Genomic DNA, 24,118 nt, shown 5'->3' with positions numbered 1-24,118 from the left:
TAGTATAAATTACTTTACCAATGTTATCGGTTCCGGAAAAAAAGAAGATGCATTCATTCTTTAGCTAAAGAAATGTAAAAAAAGGGTCGTCCGGTACACAAGGTATCTCGCGTTCACGCAAGGACAGAGAAGAGCCGCACTCCAAGGAATATATGATGTAGACAGCCTACATAATGCAAATATTAGTGACTGATTCCACAGATCGAACGCGTAACGTATAAGTCAACAACTTTACCATTGCTCCAATGGAACAAAGAGCCATTAAGAATAGGCACAACCAAGAGAAGGACAGTTGCCGCAACCACTTTCATTCACTATTAACACTCTTTCATTTTAGTAAAGGTCCAGTTTGTATGCAAAGAATCAAGACTAGCATCTTTTTAACTCTATAATCTTTCTACCAGCATGCAAAATATACATGAACTCACCATAACTCCCGAAAATTAGAAAGGAGAATGGATTAAGAGATTACAAATAAAATGACAACAAAAATATATGGAAAATGTACTAGACAAACAAACATCTATGATATATATGTATACGGTTAGCTTTGTAGCTTTCGCGGTTAGGATGAGAGTGCAAGCTCGGCCCATGCCAAAGACGATGCCTTGAGCTCTGCAGTTATGGATGTGTCAATGTTGCTCTCCAACATAGCACACAAGTCTCTCATGGAAGTCCTGCTACTGGAATTTGGGTGGATACAAAGGTTGACCACCTCACAAATCACTTTGAGGTCTTCATATTTGAAATGTTTCAACTCAGGATCTACAACATAAGGCAATACCTCTGGCACTTCAAGGAACTCTTTCGCCTGCCACATCAAAGTCCACATCAGATTCCGTACAACTTTGCACAAGTGTCCGTGTTCTACAAAGTCTAATCATATACAAAAACTTCTCACATGGAAAGAAATGCTTACCCAATCTACTAAGCAACCTTTATCTTTGCAATATGGAGGTCTCCCGCTAATTATTTCGAGCAGTAGTACTCCAAACGCATAAATATTACCCTGGACGTCAAGATGACGACTCTCTAGAGAATTAGGAAGGACACATATTGCTCCTTCACTACTGATAGCACCAGAATTCTTTTCTGATCTGGCAATTATTGTTTTCCAACTTTCAAAATCAACAAGCTGCACCAAAATAAAATAAAATTTGAGAATGTAATTATCTTTTGTAGAGATACTAGGAGTATTAGTTATAGCTCTATCGTTAATATTTTTCACCATGCACTTATACTATGTAGCTGATAGAAACTTTATGTCACAGAAAATGAAGCACCATAACTGTGAATTCCTGAGTCCACCATTGCTTATAGATTAGCTCAATTAACAGGTCAACTAGAAATTTTACTCGTAAATTGGTTTTGACGCAGTGATAAAGATATCTTTTGCTTACTCTGGGAGAAAAATCTTCGGTGAGATAGACAGCGTTTGAATTCAATTCTGATATAGTAAACGGTGGGACAAGTTCTGAATGGAGATATTTTAGCCCCTTAGCGATGCCAATAACTATTTTCATCCGCCGCGTCCAAGAAAGTTGACATCCTTCTCCATCTGTGATAAGTTCAAAGAGTTTGAATTCCAGCCTCTAAAAGACAAACATACAGCAAGTGCACGTGTAAATAATTTATTCCACTCACAATGAAGGTGTTCATATAATGTCCCATTAGATGCATACTCAAACACCAACATCCTTGTGAAGGGACTGCTCTCACTGCAGTAACCTAGAAGTTTTGCAGTGTTCTCATGATTTATTCTCGCTAATTCTGCTACCTGAGTTTGCAAAACCATATAAGTTAAAGCATTGCATCAAAGATGAAACTTTTACATACTTTTATTGCACATGAGAGCTCAGCAGTAGCCAGACATTATGAGGAAATAATAACTTTCACCTCTTTCTGAAAATAAAGTTCTAGATAGGCAGTCCAGTGCTCTTCTCTAACACAAAGGGAAATTACAGCAATTTCAGGTCCGCCTTTCATGGTTCCTTTGTAGACCAAGCTGTCTGGTGAAGATCCAATAATATTGCTGAAATCTTCACAAGCTACCTCAAGTTCTTGTCTGCTATATCTTAGAACGTCTTTTAGCATCTCAGTATCTGACAAAGAATTATTTGTTTGTTACAACATAAACGTGAAGTATAATTAATGCTTCTGAAACTCTAGTCCTGTATGAAAAAAATATCAAGTAACGATTAAAGGCAATTTACTATAAATGCCCAAACTGAAATTGCATGACACTTACCTACATAAACTGTCATATGGTCTTTCTCACTCGCTGATTTCTTCCAAGGGATGATGATAATTGATGATTTGTTCTTACACTTGTGAATGGCAGTCAGAAGAGCCACAAGGAAGAGAGAACCTGCAATAACTCCCGTTATCGCTTCTAAAGCTAAAAGCCACGTGGGTTTTGAAGTAGCCTTATGTCTGGCTCCTCCTTCAGCAGACTGATGCTTGTTATTGCTCTGCATTGGATGGCTTTTGGCAGGTGGCGTGCCTCCTGTAATGCAAAAGTTACATCAATTCAGTCCTATTAAACTTCATCTGTTCGACTGTGACTGTTAAGGAAATGGGCTAAAGACTCTTTAGGATATGCTATCAAAAGTAAGCACGACCAGCTTGGACTTTCACACACTGATGTGATACATTAAAGATTCAAGGGATTATTTTATGATTCTGTTCAAAGTGTAAGAGTTTTCATCTGCGATAATAGATGTTGTCTAGCAGATTACATACCACATAAAGCAGTAGAGCGCTGTCTGGGATCTTTTTCTTGAAGGCAATTTCCTTGAAAGCTAGATCTATAGCAAGAGCAAAACAACACGTGTTCAGAAATCGAAAATAGAGTTTAAAAAAACGCCTGTGGATTAGAATGAAGAACTATACTTTGGAAGGTAATGCAGACACTTTGGTATGCCACCAAAGAAGAAATTGAAGGAGAAATCAGCAACTTTCAGTTGAGATAAACTACAAAGACCAGTAGGTTTGGCACCAGAGGCATACCTAAACAGAAATAAAAGAAGATTACTAAGCAACCGATAGATAAAAATGAAAGGGATCTATACAGAACAGTGAGAAGCTCAAGCAACCATAGAAGGGGTTTACTGATTTTTTTAGAAGAAAATATAGAATATTGCCAACATCATCACCCGTGACTTTTGAATATACATGTTGAACGCTATAAGATTCCATTACAACTCATTGTTGTTGTCGATTTTAAGGTTATAGCACAACGAAATACTTCATAGAACATGGACCAGTTTATCCTCACACAACAGTGACCATAGATGCAGAAAGGAAAAAGAAGTGTGTGAAGTTTCTAGAAGTAGAATGATTATGTCACATCAAAAGTTAAAAGTACAACATACATGAATGTCAACGAAAGGCCAGCAACATCAGCCAAGACTAGGAAAAAGATCAAATATTAGTCCATAATTTTTCAATTTTCAGAACTTTATAAACATTCAGACATACGGCACCGAAAAACTTTGCAGCAAATCATATGCTCATTGAGATAGTATGGGTTAATTTACTTCGATAAAAGATTAAAGAGAAATATAAATATCAAGCTTTAAATATCTCAAAAAATTTCAAATGTATAATGCTCTTAAGTCCTGGCAACATTACAGTTTAGATCAACAATCATATATTGAGGTACAATTAGAGGCTTCAAGAGAAGATTTCAAGCTTCACATAGTCTCCCCCTACCCACCCACCCACCCACTCCCTCCCCAACCCAAAAGAAAAAGAAAGAGAGAAGCTTCATACCTAAAAAAGTGAAAAATCTAATGAACAATGTCCTCAAAACCTTGCAATATTCAGTCTTCGACAACAGAGACTCATAATGTAATACCCACATACCAGAAAATCCAAAGATAAAAACAAATGAATAAAAATGAAAAATAGGGCTCTCCACATGCAACTTACATCCCATGTACATTGGACGTAAAGTTTGAGCCATTACTAGCAGGCACTGTTCCTTTGAGTTTGTTTCTGTCCAGCCGAAGCTCTTGAAGGTATTTCAGATTACCAAGCTCATAGGGCAATTTACCTGTTAATCCGTTGGATTGAAGGTTTCTGCAGAGGCATAAGCAAATTTGAAGAGATAAATGAGCATAACGGAAGTCAAAAAGGAACTCCACATTTGACAACAAATACTCAAACTGCACCAACATTTTCATAATATTTGACAAGTTGCCAAGCTCGAGAGGAATTGGTCCTGTAAGCTGGTTAGAACCCAAATCCAAGACCTTTAAGTTTTTCAACAAGCCTATCTCTCTTGGTATTGTACCAATCAGTACATTTCCGTGCAAAATCCTGCATATCACCAATACCTAGCATTGAGTCTTTACCAAATATTTTCAACCACCGGATTTAAATATTACTACTACAAGTTTTCCATGTAAAAGAGAGCTTACAGCTCTTGCAAAGAAGATATTAGATGCAAGTTCGGCGAAAGAAAACCCTTCAAAGAAGCACCAGAAATGTTACTGCAAAATTACAGCGACAACATAAGGCGTAAATGCATATTAGAGGCTCAATTGTGCTACTGTTATGTATCAAAAAAATAATCCAGTAAATTGCATCCCATTGAGAAAAAACAATAACCCAATAAACACATAGAAATGCTCACATTTTTATGACATGATCTCGGGCCATAGAGCAAAAAATACCAGACCAGTCACAAGGATCTGAATCTAAGGCATTCCAATTTGAGAATACCAAAAGTGGGTCTTCATATATAGCTTCCCTGAAGTTATTTAGAACATAAACTGTGCAAAAAACAAATTACCAAGTGCTTTGGATTAGCATTTCATCAATGCAATATCTCTACACAATTTTAAAAAAAGATCTTGATTAAACAACAACATATAACTAACTCCCTACATTGTCCTTAATTATATAATAATTAAAACTCACAAACCAATCAAATCAAGATCTAAGCACAAAATATCATCAAGTTGAAGTTGATGGTACATACCTTCATTTAATGGAAAAGAAGCATCACATGTCATCAAAAACATTGGCCCAACAGTAACTAAAACTACAAATAAAACCCAAGTTCTCATTTCTTTTTTCTTGTGGCGGTCCCCAGAAACACAATAAAGATCAATGCTTTACACAAACCCAGAACTAAAAGAACCCATCAGAATTTCTAGACACAAAAAAAAAAGAAAAAATACCTGAAAGCAAAAGCAAACAGAAAATTACCCAAGTTGGAGAAATGGGTTTATCAAGAAACAGGAAAAGAGATAGTAGGAGCAGCCCAAGAAGGTGATTTTAATAACAGATGACAACGAAGACAGGCAAAAGACAAGTTTTTTAGCTTAAGGATGAATTCAAGATTGTAATGTATAACAACCCAAGAGAGGAAAGTAGTGGAAATCAGTGAGTGTAGGGCAACTAGCATGTAGAAGAAGACTTGGGCTCAAAGAGAGGTTTGGTGTCAGAAACAGAGACAGTTCATAAGCAGAAGAAAATTTTTCTTTTTTCGGAAATGAAAAAAATATGAAAGTAAAAAGAATTAAACTGAAATGCAGATGCAGAGAGAGAGAGCGGCGGGGGAAAGGAAGTGGTAAAGATCCAGAGGAATGTGGGTAATGATTGATGAATGAACTTTAGAATTTGTTTTTGGTTGTTTCGACAACTTAAATTTGCTGTATTTTTATTTTTCTTGAACATGTTGTTTTCAAATTAATGGTTCTTTATTTCTTGCTTCTTCTTTTTCCTTCCTTATTTTGTCCATGCAAGTTATTTGAATAACTGTGATTTCTCAAATAGAAAATTTTAAATAGATGATGGGCTTATTTATAGGTAACTTTTGGGTAAAAAAGCATAGGCTAGCCAATTTTCGGACTAGTAATTAAAAAATAGCTAGCGTTCGCAAAGTCATTGAAAAATAGTCACTATTTTGCTGCAACACGGAAAATTCCAGCCTAATATACTGGAGATTGATGCACATTATACTGGAACTCCAGCATATTATGCTGGAACTCCAGCACACGGAAAGTTCCAACATAATATACTGGAGATTGGAGCACTTGTGTATGAACTTCCAACATATTATGCTGGACCAGTATATTATGCTAGAACTCCATTTTATTATGATGGAGTTCCACTATAAATCCATTATAATATGATGGAGTTCCAGCATAATGTAATAGAACTCTAGTATATTATGTTGGAAGTTCACATGTAAAAAATTTGAACGCATATTTCTTGATTTTGAACAGTATTTTTGTTCAGATTTATCTTTACATAAAAAGTGGCTAAATTTCGATTACTTTTGAAATTGTGGCTATTTTTTAATTACCAGTCGTAAATCTGATTATTTTTTAATCTGAAAATTGGGTGAAATTCAAAAATAGCCAGATTTACAAGTGATAATTGATAAATAGCCACAGTTTCAAAAGTAATCGAAATTTTATCACTTTTCATGTAAAGATAAATCTGAACGAAAACACTGTTCAAAATCCGAAAATATTCCAGTATAATATGATGAAGTTCAAATTTTTTACATATGAACTTCCAACGTAATATGCTGAAATTTTATAATGTGCCGGAGTTCCATCATAATATGCTGGAAGTTTATATGTAGGAGCTCCATAATTCAACATATTATGCTGGAACTTTCTGTGTGCTAGAGTTCCAACATAATATGCTGGAAGTTTATACACTCCATAATCCAACATATTATGCTGGAACTTCCCGTGTTTCAGTAAAACAATGGTTGTTTTTCAATGATTTCGCAAACGCTAGCTATTTTTCAATTACCAATCCTAAAACTTGCTAGACCATACTATTTTGACATAATTTTTGTCTGAATATGATGAGCATTGACTAAATTTGTTGATACTTATTCATAAAATGAGTTAAACACAGTCACCATAAGTTACTTAATTTTCTTAAAATGAAAAACTACTACTCTTGTACAAATATTTCTTTTTACTGCTAATTCGACTGAAATTTTCTTATATTCCAGTAGAGATAATTATTTAGTATCAATTAGGGCAGAATCATGAATAATCTTGGGATAAGAGTGATTAGATCTATAAATTAATATGCTATTAAATTTAAAATCCAAACTGCAAAAAATACGTTTATGTCTTTAGCTAAACATTTATCACTTTAAACAATATAAAAATTGCTATTTATCATATTTTATTGTTCACATTTCTACTAAACTATAAATCTAAACTACTAGTAGTATTTAGCTTCAATACTATTAACTTATTGTCAAAAGGCATTTTTTCTTGATAAATGAATGAGTATAAGAAGTCCACCTTTTACCATATACTCCCTCCATTTTAGTTTATGTATCAGTATTTTTATTTTGTTCCAAAACGAATGACTGTTTTTAAATTTAATTTAATAAAAATAATTTATTTACTCTTAATAAGAAGCTCTTATATCTATAAAAATATTATATACTAATTTTTAAGATTACATATTTTAAAAATTTTATAACCACACAAATATTAAGACATATAGCCACAAACTTTTAAAAATTTTGTTTAAACTTTATACCACATCCCTTCAATTGTTCCACAGTGTAATTGTAGAAAATTCTTATCTTGGTTATTTCCTCCATTGATATATATAAATTTTCTGCTCATTTCTTCTTTTTGGTCTCATTTAACATATAATTTAACATATAATAGTAAAATAAAAAGAATTTAATTTTTACTGCATAAATTCAAACGAAGGGAGTAGCTGGCTAGCCTGCTTGGGCTTTTCCTTTGACTATGAGCTTGAGATGTTATAAAAAGGCAGTCAAAAAACAACAGCGACTACGTACCTACTAAGGCATCCATTATTGGAAAGAGAAGAACCAAAAAGACATAAATGATTTCATTCAAATTTATATACCACTAATAAAGTTAACTTCGTTCAAAATGGAGTAGCATTTACTAATTACTATTACTATACGATTATGTTATAGTGACATTCTATAGATTGAATACTAGGTGCGACAAATCAATGAAGTCTAGATTGAATACTAGGTGCGACAAATCAATGAAGAATTGTTTATTAAACTTGGAGGGTCTTCCTTGACAGTGCTTCCAAGCAAGACAATACGAAAAAGGGACATTTCTAAATTACCTTAAGAAATAAAGAAAAGAAAAATTAAAATGGATTATCTGAAGTCGCAAAAAATTTACCTAACACTAAATATTTACACTAAATTAAACAATTTAATCTTAAGAATAATAATTGTGGGGACGACACAAATTATTTAACTATGATTATAAGTAATAAAAATTCTTTATAAGATACATGTTTTATCATTATTTTGGTGTCAACATTTAGAAATATTTTTAAATTAACCATAAAAGAAAAAAATTAATTACTTTAAGTTCCAATTTTATTGAATGTCCCGAAGGGACGATCACTTCAGATTTGTTGCAACCCTGTTTGACTTGGAGCAGGTTTCAATTGTTTATTGGTTTCAAAAGTTAAAGAAAAAATTAAAGGAATTGGGACTACTTTGGTATTTCATTTATGGAGCATGTTGATTTCTTTTTTTGGTAACTAATTATTTTACTAGTCACCAAGTAATACTCCAATAGTACTACTCCTTTCGTTTCAATTTATGTGAACATGTTTGACTGGACACGAAGTTTAAGAAAAAATGAAGACTTTTGAAATTTGTGATCCTAAATAAGTCAAAAATGAGTCAAAAGTATTTGTGTGGTTATAAAAACTTCTCATTAATGATAGAATTTGAAGCTCATGCTAAATCGTTTTCAATTTTAGAAAAGAATCATTCTTTTTGGAATGGATGAAAAAGAAAATAATTTCACATCAACTGAAATGGAGGGAGTAATAAGAAACATGTCACTCTATTCAAAATGCCACTGCTTAATTTTCTCCACTGACTTTAGTTTAAGAAGTAACTAAATATAAAATTGAAAAAAAAAAATTACCGACCTTTTCATGCTCTAACTAGAAAAAGAAGGTGACATGCTTTTCTTTGTTAAGTTGTGATCCAGCAGGGCATTATGACTTCACATACTAAGATTTCTCATAATCATGCTGATTAAAGCGTTAACAAATACTACTAGTTGTTTAACTTGTGTTGTTCGTCGTCTATCTCAAAATATTTAAACCAACTTAATGATTCGTTTTGCATTAATTTCGTACTTAAAATACAAGGGTCAAGGGATTAGATATTCTGTCCCTTTCACAATCAAAGTAAATTAAAACGCAAGAAATATCTCCAGAAAAAAAACAAAAGGAAAATCAGTAGGTGATAGTAGTAAATTCTAAGCAGTTTGACATATCACATCATACATTACGAATCATAGGATGTTTATATTTTAGCAACTTAAGGATCTTGTAGTGAAAGGGTTCGAATCCTTTACAGGTTATATCCGCATTGTTCGGTTTACTTGCTTGCTTAAGAAAGTTAGGAGCTTCTGCGAAAAATATTTATCTAGAGTCACGGCTCGAACTCAGGACCTCGGATTAAGTATAAAACTGTATTTATCACTCTACCACAAACCGTGTTGGCATTTATCTATACCCTATCACTTATACAAAAAATATATATATTGTTTTTGCATTCATTGATTAGATGTATTTTATTCATTTTTACCTAAACAAAAATGTGGGTGAGTTTTTTTTTTTTCCGTTTCGCTTTATAGGAGTAAGGTGTGGTAATTCATTTTTATTTCTTTTTGAAGTGCTTCCCTACACATCATGCCCATATATATATACTGGTAATTGGGAAAACGATTTATGCAGTTAATTCATTTCTTTTTGAGGAGTTTCCTTACATATCATGCTCATTTATCTTAAGAGTCTTTTGTTCCGTGTGGATTAGAAAAGTTTTCAAAACCATATTTATTTTTAAACACGGTTACGTTGTTTCTAAAGAACTCGGACAAAAACTTTGCAAAAAGTAACGAGTGCAAAGGTAGGATTTTTTACAAGAACTATTAGACCTATTTATGAAAGATATTATCTGAGTATCTGTACGGTAAGTTAAACTCCAAAAACTCATATAGTTTGGATTTAGTGGAATGAAAGTGACTTATCTTAAGATTGATTTCAAATTTATTAATTTGTAAATGTACACTAAGATAAATGAGTTTCTAAAAAAAAAAGGAGAGTATAAATGCTTGAAGTTCAAACCAAAATAGTGCCAACTGGTTGAATTTATGATATGATATGATTGTTGCTTATGAATCAAGCCAAATGTTATAATTTTCTTGCTTAAATATTGGGTGTTGAGGACGAGAATAGAAATAATCATGTAAAATTCTTGTGACTGTAGGGGACAAAGGCACAAAGCATTTACTCCATAAAACTAAATGGATGTGTAAGTATAAGTAGCAGAATTAAAGAGTCTAAGGAAATGGTCCCTAAAATGTTCCAAACATGAGAATGCTCTCAAGGCAAAGCTTGTAAAGCTGGACTTGACAAAAAATAGAAAAGCATGTAAGAGTTATAAGCTATGAACGGAGGCTAATTTAAAATTAAAATTTATAGATTTCTGTAGCGTCCTCAAGTTAATATACAATTAAAATAGTTCACTATCAAATATTTAAAATAATTATAGTATATTTCTTAACTTATACAGAGGATCTGCACCTTTAAACCCATATATTATATTCTCTAGCGTAACCTCTCGAACATAAAATATTACCCTTAGGAGTGTTTAAATCGATCCGGAAAATAGCACCAAACCGAAAAGTCAAACCAACCCGATTAAAAAATTCGATTAGATTTGGTATTGAGTAAAAATACCCAAACCAAACCGACATATAGATATATAATTTTTATATATACTTTTAAGACTTTATATAGAATTTTCTTTAATAAAAATGTCCAAAAATATTTAAGATTTTCTCATAAAGTGGAATATTTAATATAACTATGAAGTGCATTCAGTTTTATTTACTTTAAATAATGTGTTGTATCACTTTCTTATCAAGTTTTATTAAAATCCATCAATCATCTCTTTGTTCTTCCATATTCATATGTCAAGATTTCTTATATCTTTTTCGAATTTGAAAAAAGTATTTCGATAATTTAAATAGAACATATCATTATTTAAGTAACATATTGATTTTTATGTTTAATTATTATATTCGATTAACCTTGAAAGCGTACATCAACGAAAAATTATTGTTAGATGACTAAGAAAATAACTATCATGTATTACTAAAATAATTCTCCCATAAGAATATATTATTATATCTTATGTTTGTCAATTTTTTTTTTAATTTTTACTAAACATATATTCACTTATCAAAACTTTATCTATAACTTTAACAAAGTAATATTGAAATAATATTTATGTAGCGAAAAACCCAAAAAATCCGAAAACCTAACAAAATCGAACCAATCCAAATCGAAATAGTTGGTTTGGTTGGTTTTGAAAAAAATAAATCAACCCGATTTATGTACACCCCCTAATTACTGTTTTGATCCCTCTCCCACTCAGATAATAAAAAGAAAAAAAGCACCCAAATATTAATTATAGGGCTCTGCATAATTTGGTAATATCGAATTACCGTATCAAAATAAAAAAAATTAGTATTTGGTTTAAGTTTTAAACAAATTTGGTATTAGGTATGGTATTTGATACTTAAAAAATAATACCGTGTCACGACCCCAAATTCCCTCCGTAGGATGTCGTGATGACACCTAGTCTCTAAGACTAGGTAAGCTTATCAATGCGGAATAACAATTGAAATATAAAATAAATAAATCTGCAATTCACATAATTACAACTCCCAAAATCCGGTAGAAATAAGTCACAAACTTCTAAGAATTTATCCTCAATGTCTCTATATATCAGAGTCTAAAGAAAATAAGGAAACAACAAAATAATGATAGAAGGGGACTTCGGAGTCTGCGGACGCTGGTAGATATACCTCGAAATCTCCGTACACAGGTAGCTTACTGATGTCTGGGCTGGTAAGATGTACCTGGATCTGCACAAAAGATATGCAGAAGCGTAGTATGAATACACCACAGCGGTACCCAGTAAGTGCCAAGCCTAACCTCGGTAGAGTAGTGATGAGGCCAGGTCAGGCCTTACTAGAATAATAAAAGACAAGGTGAAATGTTTAACAATATAATAAAAATGAAATGACAATGGAAATGAATCAAGCAAGTAGTATGTCACCAATTAACTACGCAAAATAATGGCAAATAATATCTCGTAGAAATAAAACAGAATTCTTTTCAACTTTAAGAAAATCATAACAATAATCAAAGGTAACTGCGCCCATAAATCAATATCAATAAGGGCACTTCCGAGGTACCGCCTCGTAGTCCCAAATCATAAATAAATTCACAATATCTCATTTTCTTATATCACCGCGGGAGCCTTCACATTTAATTTTAAAGAAAATATTTTTCCCGAAATAGCATCCCGTGTTTTAGCCACCCTTATCACACCGCATGACTTCTAATAGTTCCCCTACTAGCCACGCGTATCAAGCCACCTTTATCTCACCGCATGCGTTTCAACACCCAGACCTTATACCACCGCATGCGTATCAATATCACAATTTGCACCTCAAGTGCCCAAATATTTTAACTTGCCAAAATAAATCAACAACCAGAATATTTTTTCACAATAAGGAGCCCACGGCTCAATCATAGTAAATACAAAAGTCTTCACCAAATATTCAGCAAAATAATATCCATTATTTCCACAATACGGAGTTCACGACTTAATCACAATGAATATTAAAATCTTCACAAAATATTCAGCAAAAATTAATATTTTCACAAATTTAACATCTTGACTTAACATCCAATTATTAAATGTAAAATATTTTATTTTTAATAATATTTAATTTAAAAAAATTCAACCTTCAAATAATGCACAAAATAAAAGAAAGCAAAGTTTCGACCAAACAGGTAAAAACAATTAGTAGGAAATATGTTATGCAAATTTAGGAATATAATATAGATCAATGAAGATGAATATAATCGGATAAAATAATTTAATTAATGTGTGACAGAGATATACACAATTTAAAAATCAGAGTTTTCCATATTTAGCCCGTGTACACACTTGTCACCTCGCGTACACGACTTTCAACATATTACAATTATCACATCAATATCAATCCTGGGGGAATTTTCCCCACACAAAGTTAGACAAGTCACTTACCTTGACTTGCTTTAATTTAATCCACTAGTAGGCCTTTTCTTCGATTATCCAACTCTGAATGGCTCGAATCTAGCCAAAATAATTCGATACAGTCAACAAAAATTATAGGAATTAAGAAAATACTACATTTTTCAATAAAATCCGAGTTTAACTCAAAAATCACAGTGGGGCCCATATTTCGGAATCCGGCAAAACTCACAAAATCCGATAACTCATTCTATTACGAGTCCAACCATACCAGTTTCACTCAAATCCGACTCTGAATCGACACTAAAATCTCAAAATTCATTTCTATGAGATTTCTAAAAGTTTTCCAAATTTCAATCTCAAAACACTAATTAAATAGTGAAAACAAATGATGGATTCGGGTAATCTAACCATAATTGAGTTAAGAACACTTACTCCGATGTTTTCTCTAAAACTCTCCCAAAAATCGCCTCTCCCCAAGCTCCAATTTGTCAAAAATGGAAAATGGGACGAATACCCCTGCTTTATAACTTACAGTTTTGTCGAGGCTGCCCTCGGCCCTCGACCTTCGATCCTGGGCCTTCGATCCTCGGCCTCGATCCTCGGCCCTCGATCCTCGGCCTCAATCCTCGGCCTTCGATCCTCGGCCTCGATCCTTGGCCTTCGATCCTAGGCCTCGGTCTTCGGCCTTCGACCCTCGACCTCGATCCTAGGCCTTGGTTTTCGGCCTTCGATTTCTACCCCCCGAATTTCCAGCAGAAAATATTGCAGTAGCTTTTGCAGCAACTGTTTAAGTCCAACTTTTGATCCGTTAACCATCCGAAACTCACCTGAGGTCCTCGGAACCTCAACCAAATACACCAACAAGTCCTAAAACATCATACGAACTTATTTGAAATTTCAAATCATATCAAACAACACTAAAATCACAAATCACACCCCAATTCAAGCTTAATGAAACTTAAGAATTTCCAACTTCTACATTCGATGTCGAAACCTATCAAATCAAGTCCGATTGACCTCAAATTTTGCCCACCAGTCATAAATGACATAACAGAGCTATGAAAATTTTCAGAACTGGATTCCGATTTCGATATCAAAAAGTCAACTCCCCGGTTAAACTTCCAAACTTAAATTTCTATTTTAGCCATTTCAAGCCTAATTTAACTACGGTCTTCCAAATAAAATTTCGAACACGCCCCTAAGTCCAAAATCATCATACGGAGCTGTTGGAATCGTCAAATTTCTATTCCGGGGTCGTTTGCACATAAGTCGACATCTGGTCACTATTTGGACTTAAGCTTTAAAACTTGGGACTAAGTGTTCCAATTCATTTCAAAACCTTATCGGACCTAAACCAATTACTCCGGCAAGTCATATATCAGTTATAAAGTACAGAATGAGCAGTAAATAGGGAAACAAGGCTACAACTTTTAAAACGACTGGCCGGGTCGTTACATCCTCCCCCTCTTAAACAAATGTTCGTCCTCGAACGGGTTTAGAATTATACCTGGAGTCTCAAATAGGTGTGGATATTTTCTCTGCATCTCCCGCTCTGTCTCCCAAGTAGCTTCTCCTTCTGGATGGCCTCTCCACTACACCTTCACGGAAGCAATGTTCTTTGACCTCAGCTTTCGAACCTGCCTATCCAAAACAGCCATTGGTTCGTCAACATAAGATAGATCATTGTCCAACTGAACTGAACTGAAGTCTAACACGTGAGACGGATTTCCGTGATACTTCTGGAGCATAGAAACATGGAATACCGGATGAATTGCAGAGAGACTAGGTGGTAGTGCAAGTCTGTAAGCCACCTCTCCAACTCTCTCAAGAATCTCAAAAGGCACAATATACCTAGGGCTCAACTTGCCCTTCTTCCCGAACCTCATCACACCCTTCATAGGCGAAACTCGGAGCAAGATCCGCTCACCAACCATGAATGCAATATCATGAACCTTTTGATCCGCATAACTCTTCTGTCTAGATTGGGTTGTACGAAGTCGATCCTGAATCAATTTAACCTTTTCCAAGGCATCCCGAACCAAATCTGTACCCAATAGCCTAGCCTCGCCCGATTCGAATCAACCTACTGGAGACCGGCACTGCCTACCTTACAAGGCCTCATACGGAGCCATCTGAATACTCGACTGGTAGCTGTTGTTATAAGCAAACTCTGCAAGTGGAAAGAACCGATCCCAAGCACCCCCAAAATCTATCACACACGCATGAAGCATATCCTCCAGTATCTGGATAGTACGCTCGGACTGTCCGTCCGTGTGAGGGTGAAATGTTGTGCTCAACTCAACCCGAGTACCTAACTCCTACTGTACAACCCTCCAGAACCGTGATGTGAATTGCGTACCCCGGTCAGAGATGATGGATACCGGTAGGCCATGAAGTCTGACAATCTAGCGAATATAGACCTGAGCCAGCTGTTCCGACGAGTAAGTAGTAAATACAGTAATGAAATGGGCTGACTTGGTCAACCTATCCACAATCACCCAAACTGCATTGAACTTCCTCTGAGTCCGTGGGAGCCCAACAACGAAATCCATAGTGATCTGCTCCCATTTCCATTCTGGAATCTCTAAGTTCTGAAGCAATCCACCTGGTCGTTGATGCTCATACTTCACCTGCTGGAAATTTAGGCACAGAGTTATATATTCCACTATGTCTTTCTTCATCCGCCTCCACCAATAGTGCTGTCTCAAGCCCTGATACATCTTTGTAGCACCTGGATGAATGGAGTACCGTGAACTGTGAGCCTCTTGGAGAATCAACTCACGTAAACCATCTACATTAGGCACACATAGCCTACCCTGCATCTGTAATACACTGTCATCTCCAATAGTGACTTCCTTGGAATCACCGTGCTGAACTGTGTCCTTAAGGACAAGCAGATGGGGGTCATCATATTGACACTCTCTGATACGATCATAAGGAGAAGACTGAGAAGCCAAAACTCACCTTGGCTCGAAAACACCCAATCTAACAAACTGGTTGGCCAAGGCCTGAACATCCAAGGCTAAAGGCCTCTCTGCTACCGGTAAATATGCTAAGTTTCCCAAACTCTCCGCCTTACGACTTAAGGTGTCGGCCACTACATTGTCTTTCCTGGGATGATAGAGAATAGTGATATCATAATCCTTAAGCAACTCTAACCATATCCACTGCCGTAAATTAAGATCCTTCTGTTTAAACAGATGCTGTAAACTCCGTGATCGGTGTAGACCTCACAATAGACACCTTACAAATAATGCCGCCAAATCTTCAAGGCATGAACAATAGCTACAAACTCAAGGTTGTGGACCAGATAGTTCTTCTCATGTACCTTTAACTGTCTGGACGCGTAGGCAATCACTCTACCGTCTTGCATCAACACTGCGCCTAGACCAATACGCGACGCATCACAATACACAGTATAAGACCCTGAACCTATAGGTAATACCAATACTGGGGTTGTAGTCAAAGCTGTCTTGAACTTTTGGAATCTCTCCTCTCATTCCTCTGTCCACCTGAACGGAGCACCCTTCTGGGTCAATTTGGTCATAGGCGCAGCAATAGAAGAGAAACCCTCTATAAATCGACGATAATACCTTGCCAAACCAAGAAAACTCTGGATCTCCATAGCTGAGGATGGTCTAGACCAACTCTGCACTGCTTCAATCTTCTTTGGATTCACCTTGATCCCTTCGCATGAAACTATATGACCCAAAAATCCCACTGAATCAAGAAAGAATTCACACTTTGAAAATTTTGCATATTACTTCTTTTCTCTCAAGGTCTGAAGCACAGTTCTCAAGTGCTGCTCACGATCCTCCTGACTCTGGGAATACACCAGAATGTCGTTAATAAATACAACGACGAATGAGTCAAGATAGAGTTGAAATACACTGTTCATCAAATGCATAAATGCTGCTGGGGAGTTTGTCAGCCCAAATGACATTACAAGAAACTCATATGACCATACCGAGTCCTAAAAGCAGTCTTCGGGATATCTGGCTCTCGAATCTTCAACTGATGATAGCCTGAACGCAAGTCAATATTAGAGAATACCCTGGCACCTTGAAGCTGATCAAATAGGTCATCAATACGTGTCAATAGATACATGTTCTTCACTGTAACATTGTTCAGCTGGCGGTAATCAATATACATCCGCATAGAAACATCATTCTTCTTCACAAATAAGACAGGAGCACCCCAAGGCGATACACTGGGCCGAATGAAACCCTTATCAAGAAACTCATGTAACTATTCATTTAATTCTTTTAACTCTGCTGGGGCCATACGATATGGTGGAATAGAAATGGGCTGAGTGCCCGGTAACAAATCAATACCAAAGTCAATATCCCTGTCGGGTGGCATACCTGGAAGATCCGCTAGAAATACATCAGGAAAATCCTTTACTACAGTAACTGACTCCACGGTAGGAGTATCAATACTAACATCTCTCACACAGGCCAGATACGCATCACACCTCTTCTCAACTATTAGTTGAGCTTTAAGAAATGAAACAACTCTGCAAGGAACATGATCCAAGGTACCTCTCTACTCTAGCCGCGGTAGACCTGGCATAGCCAACGTCACCGTCTTGGCGTAACAATCAAGGATAGCGTGATAGGGCGACAACCAGTCCATGCCCAAAATAATATCAAAATCCACCATACTGAGCAATAATAAATCAGCTCTGGTCTCAAAACCACTAATAACAATTAAACACGGCCAATACACATGGTCCACAATAATAGATTCACCCATGGGTGTAGATACATAAACAGAAGAACTCAAGGAATCACAGGACATGCCCAAATACGGGGCAAAATAAGATGACACATAAGACTAAGTGGATCCTGGATTAAGCAAGACTGATGCATCTCTATGACATACCAGAATAATACCTGTGATAATAGAATTGGATGCAACGACCTCTGTCCTAGCAGGAAGGGCATAATATCTGGCCTGGCCTCCCCCTCCAGGACGACCTCTACCTGTCCGACCTCCACCTCTGGCTGGATGTGCAGATGGAGTAGCAACTGGTGCAGTAATCATGGCCCAAGAAGTTTGAGGGCCCTGTGGAATAGGTGGGGCTTGAGAAATCTGTGGAGGTACACCCCTCCTAAATCTGGGGCAATCCCTCATTATATGACAAGTGTCACCACATTCAAAACAAGCCCTCGGAGGATGTGGCTGCTGGGACTGGCTCGGGCCTGATCGACTAGATTGCCCGCTGAAGGCACCTTGTACAGAAGGTACAAAAGATACTGGCGGTGCATAATATGGAACCTGAGGTCTGGGAGTAGCCGGAATACCACTGGAAGCCGGAAGTGCTGAATGAATAGGACGGCTTACATAATCTCTACCATGACGGGCTGAAACTAGGGCACGAGAATTATTATATGTTCCAGAATCTTGGGGTCTCTTAGTTTCCCTCTCTTCTCTCTCCCGAGTCCGCATACCCTCCAATCTCCTAGCAATTGACACCACCTATTGGTATGTGATGTCCACCTCCAGTTCTCGGGCCATACTAAATCTGATACTAGGGTGGAGCCCCTCAAAATCATAAAGGGAAACAGAAATACAATTGCATTTACCTCATAACCCTTCACACCATTTATAGCCTCATTGGCACTTTCAACCACTTACATCATCATTATTTCATTGGCTTTCTTGGCCATACATATGATTATTCATTCATGGCACAATGGCCGTATTTCATATTTCACATTTTCATTTCTTTCCTTTCATGGATCATCATCATAAATATCAACAAATAGAATATTCCGGAAATCACAACTTTAAGTTCATTAGTAATGAAAACTTTTAACACAATGGATTTCTTTCCAAGAAATGGAGTAAAATGATTGGCAATCAAAGCACAAGTTAAAATCATAAACGAGTAACACACCATTTATTCTTGAAATACTTTTCCCCAAAAGGGCAATACACCATTTCAACTCATGATTATGTAAGAGCTCAAAACATATTGGAAATACCTACCAAGAATAACATTAGTTAGAACAACCATATTTGGACATGACTTGAGTACATAAGCTTTTGGACAGTTCTATTTTCGGAGTCAATTTGGAACAGTTGAATCAAGGCTTATTTCATAATATTTCACACATCATTTCATTTCATTGGCACTATTGGCCACAAGTATAACTATCATTCTTGGCACGGTGGCCACACTTTATATCCCCAACTCTCTCCTTTCACTTTCAAACATCTTTATAGATTATCAACTCCAAAACATCTCTAATCACGACTTTCATTACACATATGAGAAATTAAGAATCTTAAGCACATCGATATTTCTTACACAATTTGGCATAATAGCCTTCATTCAAAACACGACTTGAAGTCATAACATCTTAACACACACATCCCATACTTGAACATATTCTTGTATGATATCATAATATGACAAGAGCGTTCAGAACACATTTTGAACATATAGCTTTCGACACAAAGCTTATTCGGAATAGTCAATTTATAATGAACATCTCGGGACTTACCAGAATATTATGGGATTCAATTCTAGGAGAGAAGTTTAGCCAGTATACCTTGCTTGAGCTTCCCTTAGATTACCACAACGTTCCAACACTTCTAGCAATTCAAATCAACTAGAGATATAACAAAATTGAACCATAATTAGGGAGAGATTCATGGTTTCAGCTCACTTAGGCATTTCATCAAGCACTAGGTGTGCAAATTACACTACAAGGTTTCTATGGTGGAATCCTTTCATCCCACAATAAATCATTCACCCAATTTAGATCGATAAACTCCCTACCACCCTTATGGGTACATTCTTGCACAAAGAGTACCTCCCACACCTAAGAATCATAATTATCATGACCTACTTTTAGTCTAAATCCCAAAATTTAAGGCTAGGGAGTAGAACCTTACCTCTTAGATGAAGATCTTGTGATTGGCTTTCTTGATTCTTGAAGATTAGGGCAAGAATGGATGATTAGCATGCTAGGTCTTCTATTTCTCTCTCTAAAATATCTCTCTCCTCTCCCTAAAAAAAATCAGATTTTACCTTGTAAAATGACCCCCTAAGGCCTTATATCAAAATAGGGTCGGATAAGAAATTTTCCAAAAATGACCCCCGAAGTCAATTATGTGGTACAGTTATTTGGAAGCAGAATCGTTATGTGGGCAGTATAATCGATTATATATGCAGCATAATCGTTTTGTGGGCAGCGGAATCATTTTGTGGCCATTATGCGATAGCAAAATAATTATGCGGCCATTCCCGTGATGCAATTTTGCGATAGCATAATCATTATGTGGCCAGCAAAATCATTATGTTGCCAGCAAAAATAGTTTTCAAAATTTGAGTTGCTTCTGCTTCATTATGTGGTCAGCAAAACAAATCCGCTATAGCATAATGGACCACAAAATCATCATTTTCTGCAATTTCTTCTACCAACCCCACTATGCATTGTACAACCCAAAAAGTTTGTACCACGACTCGTTTTCTAAAATCTTCGAACACCTTAGCCTACCTCGGCACCACGAAACTCGGGTTCTAGGTAACATTTTACGGGGCCTTACATGTAGGATGGCTATTTTCACTGTCATGGTGGAGGACTACCTTGAAGTATTCATGGATGACTTCTCGATGGTTGGGGATTCTTTTGATGATTGTCTTGCAAATTTGGACAAAGTGTTAGCTAGATGTGAAGAAACAAATTTGGTGCTCAATTGGGAGAAAGTCCATTTCATGATCGAGGAATGTGTTGTCCTTATCCACAAAATCTCAAGGAATGGAGTTGAAGTTGACAAGGCAAAGATTGAGGTGATTTCTAAGCTTCCACCTCCAATTTCGGTGAAGGGTGTGCGGAGGTTCTTAGGCCACGCGGGTTTTTACAGGCTCTTCATCAAAGACTTCTCTAAGGTGGTGAACCCGTTGTGCAAGCTTCTTGAGAAGGATGCTAAGTTTAACTTCAATGATGATTGCATGAGAGCTTTTGAATTGTTGAAGCTCAAGTTGACAACTACTCCCATCATCACCGCTCCAAATTAGAGTGTGCTTTTTGAACTCATGTGTGATGCCAGTGACGTAGCGGTTGGAGCTGTTTTGGGGCAACACATCAACAAAATTTTTCATCCGGTCTACTATGCTAGTAAGACCATGAATAGTGCCCAAGTCAACTATACCATTACAGAGAAAGAGCTCTTTGCTATTGTGTTTGCAATTGAGAAGTTCCGCCCGTACTTGATGGGTGCAAAAGTCATTATCCACACGGATCATGCGGCGCTTCGTTACCTTATGAGCAAAAAGGACTCCAAAGCTCGGTTGATGAGTTGGGTGCTCTTGTTAAAAGAATTTGATATTGATATCCAAGATAGGAAAGGTAGTAAAAATCAAGTGGTGGACCACTTGTCTCGTTTGGAGGAAGAGGGGAGGCCGCATCATGGCCTTGAAATCCATGACTCCTTCCCCGATGAGCAACGCTTGAAAATTTCAATGAAAGAAGTGCCATGGTTCACGTATATAGAAAATTTTCTTGTGTGTGGAATCATTCCGGATGAGTTCTCTTAAAGCAAAAGGAAGAAGCTCAAATAGGATTGTCAAGATTATTATTGGGATGAAATATACCTTTTTCAGATTTGTACGGATGGGGTGATTAGAAGATGTGTACCGGAAGAAGAGCAAGGTGAAATTCTTGGGGCTTGTCATTCTTCTCCATATGGTGGTCATCATGGTGGAGAAAGAATAGCACCCAAAGTGCTTAGTTGCGGTTTCTATTGGCCTACTCTTTACAAAGATGCTAGTGAGTTAGTGACAAGATATGATGAATGTCAACGGGCCGGTGGAATCTCAAAGAAAAATGAAATGCCTCTCACAACCATTTTGGATATTGATATTTTCGATGTGTGGGGTATTGACTTCATGGGCCTTTTTGTGAGTTCTTGTGGAAATACTTATATCTTGGTCGTGGTGGATTATGTGTCCAAATGGGTTGAGGCTGTTGTTTTACCAAACAATAAGGCGATAAGTGTGGTGGCTTTCTTGAAGAAGAAAATTTTCATAAGGTTTGGTACTCCACGTGCAATTATAAGTGATGGGGGGGTCACATTTTGCAACAAGGCTTTCGACACTTTACTTAGCAAGTATCACGACTCCCTATCACCCACAAGCTAGTGGGCAAGTGGAAGTCTCCAACCGGGAGATAAAGAGTATCTTGTCTAAAACGGTGAATGCTAATAGGACGGATTGGTCCAAGAATCTTGATGATTCATTATGAGCTTATCGGACGGCTTACAAAACACCTATTGGAATGTCTCCATACCGGTTGGTGTTCGGGAGAGCTTCTCATCTTTCGGTGGAATTAGAGCACAAGGCCATGTGGGCTCTAAAGAAGTTGAATCTTGATTGGGATGTAACCGCTAACTTGAGGGTTGCACACTTGAATAAAGTGGATGAGTTCCGGTACCATGCTTATGCAATTTCATCCTTGTATAAAGAAAAGATGAAACATCTCCATGATAAATACATTTGGAACACAGATTTTAAGGAGGACGATCTTGTATTGTTGTTTAACTCGAGGTTGAGGATGTTTCTTGGGAAGCTAAAATCTAAATGGAGTGGTCCATTTGAAATTGTGGGTGTGACACCTTTTGGTGCATTAGACTTGAACAAAAAAAATGAAGTATTCCAAGTCAATAGGCACCGGGTGAAGCACTACTTGGGAAAGTTAGGAGATAGCCACGTTGTGGCGGTCATTCATTTCACCGACTGCCTATATTTGGGTAATTAAGGACATGTATAATGTGGCTAAGACTCATGTTAGGACGGTAGAAGGTGACTCTGAGAAGTTTCCAGTTGTTATGGGGTTACACCAAGGTTCTGCGCTCAGCCCGTTCTTATTTGCCCTGGTGATGGACGCGTTAACACACCATATTCAAGGGGAGGTGCCATGGTGTATATTATTCGACGATGACATAGTTTTGATTGATGAGTCGCGAACTAGTGTTAACGAGAGGTTGGAGGTCTAGATATAGGCCCTTGAGTCTAAGGGTTTCAAGTTGAGCAGGACGAAGACGAAATACCTGGAGTGTAAGTTCAACACTGAGCCGAGGGAAGTGGGCGTGGAAGTAAGGCTTGAATCATAGGTCATACCAAGTAGTGGCAATTTCAAGTACCTTGGGTCGGTTATCCATAGGGGATGGGAGATTGACGAGGATTTCACACACCGTATTGGGGTGGGGTGGATGAAGTGGATGTTAGCATCTGGAGTCTTGTGTGATAAAAGAGTATCACCGATACTCAAAGGTAAGTTCTACAAAGCGGTGGTTAGACCGGCCATGATGTATGGGGTTGAGTGTTGGCCTGTTAAGAACTCATATATCCAGAAGATGAAAGTAGCAAAAATAAGGATGTTGAGGTGGATGTGCGGACACACTAGGATGGATAAGATTAGGAATGAAGATATTCGGGAGAAGGTAGGTGTGGCTCCCATTGATGACAAGATGCGGGAAGCGAGGCTCAGATGGTTCGGACACGTACAAAGGAGAATCCCAGATGCTACGGTATGGAGGTGTGAGCGGCTGGCTTTGGAGGGCACGAGAAGAGGTAGAGGTCGGCCTAAGAAGTCTTGGGGAGAGGTGATCAGGCAGGACATGTCGAGGCTTTAGATTTCTGAGGACATGGCTCTTAATAAGAAGTAGTGGAGGTCGAGTATTAGGGTTGTAGGTTAAGAGGTAGTTGAGTCTCCCTTACTTCGTACCTTTGTGAGGTTAGTCTGGTAGGTTTTTTGTCGATGTCAGTTAGTGGCATTGTTGTGTCTTACTACTCCTTTGTTTACCATAGTATCGGGTCTATGTACTGTCTATCGCGTTTGCTTCGCATCTACTTTCTCATTTCCATGATGTTATTTTTCCAATGGTTTCCATTGGTGATACTGATATTGTCTCTTTTCGTCTTCTTGAGCCAAGGGTCTTTCGGAAACAACCTCTCTACTCCCTCGGGTTAGGGGTAAGTTCTGCGTACAC

At 37.0% G+C, this 24,118-nt stretch overlaps 1 protein-coding gene across 2 annotated transcripts; it reads right to left on the bottom strand.

The window, feature by feature from the left end:
- Nucleotides 1-310: 310 nt before the first annotated feature.
- Nucleotides 311-5,662, bottom strand: LOC107808100 (putative LRR receptor-like serine/threonine-protein kinase At1g63430). Of its 2 annotated transcripts, none has more exons than XM_016632587.2 (13): nt 4,988-5,662; nt 4,640-4,778; nt 4,425-4,496; nt 4,180-4,323; nt 3,934-4,083; nt 2,893-3,009; nt 2,743-2,807; nt 2,249-2,506; nt 1,897-2,102; nt 1,645-1,777; nt 1,401-1,558; nt 920-1,135; nt 311-811 (listed from the first exon to the last, which is right to left on the bottom strand). In XM_016632587.2, exons 1-13 carry the CDS (start codon nt 5,073-5,075, stop codon nt 566-568), a joined length of 1,992 nt encoding a protein of 663 aa, XP_016488073.1. In that variant the 5' UTR covers nt 5,076-5,662; the 3' UTR covers nt 311-565. The 2 variants fall into 2 exon arrangements, with proteins under 2 accessions (XP_016488073.1, XP_075087222.1); XM_075231121.1 differs by having other exon boundaries at nt 5,190-5,316.
- Between the last annotated feature and the right edge of the window lie 18,456 nt (nt 5,663-24,118).

The sequence above is a fragment of the Nicotiana tabacum genome, chromosome 15, assembly GCF_000715075.1.
Source record: "Nicotiana tabacum cultivar K326 chromosome 15, ASM71507v2, whole genome shotgun sequence".
Taxonomy (NCBI): domain Eukaryota; kingdom Viridiplantae; phylum Streptophyta; class Magnoliopsida; order Solanales; family Solanaceae; genus Nicotiana; species Nicotiana tabacum.
The sequence above is the reverse complement of the archived record's forward strand: the minus strand, read 5'-3'. Positions and strand labels throughout refer to the sequence as shown.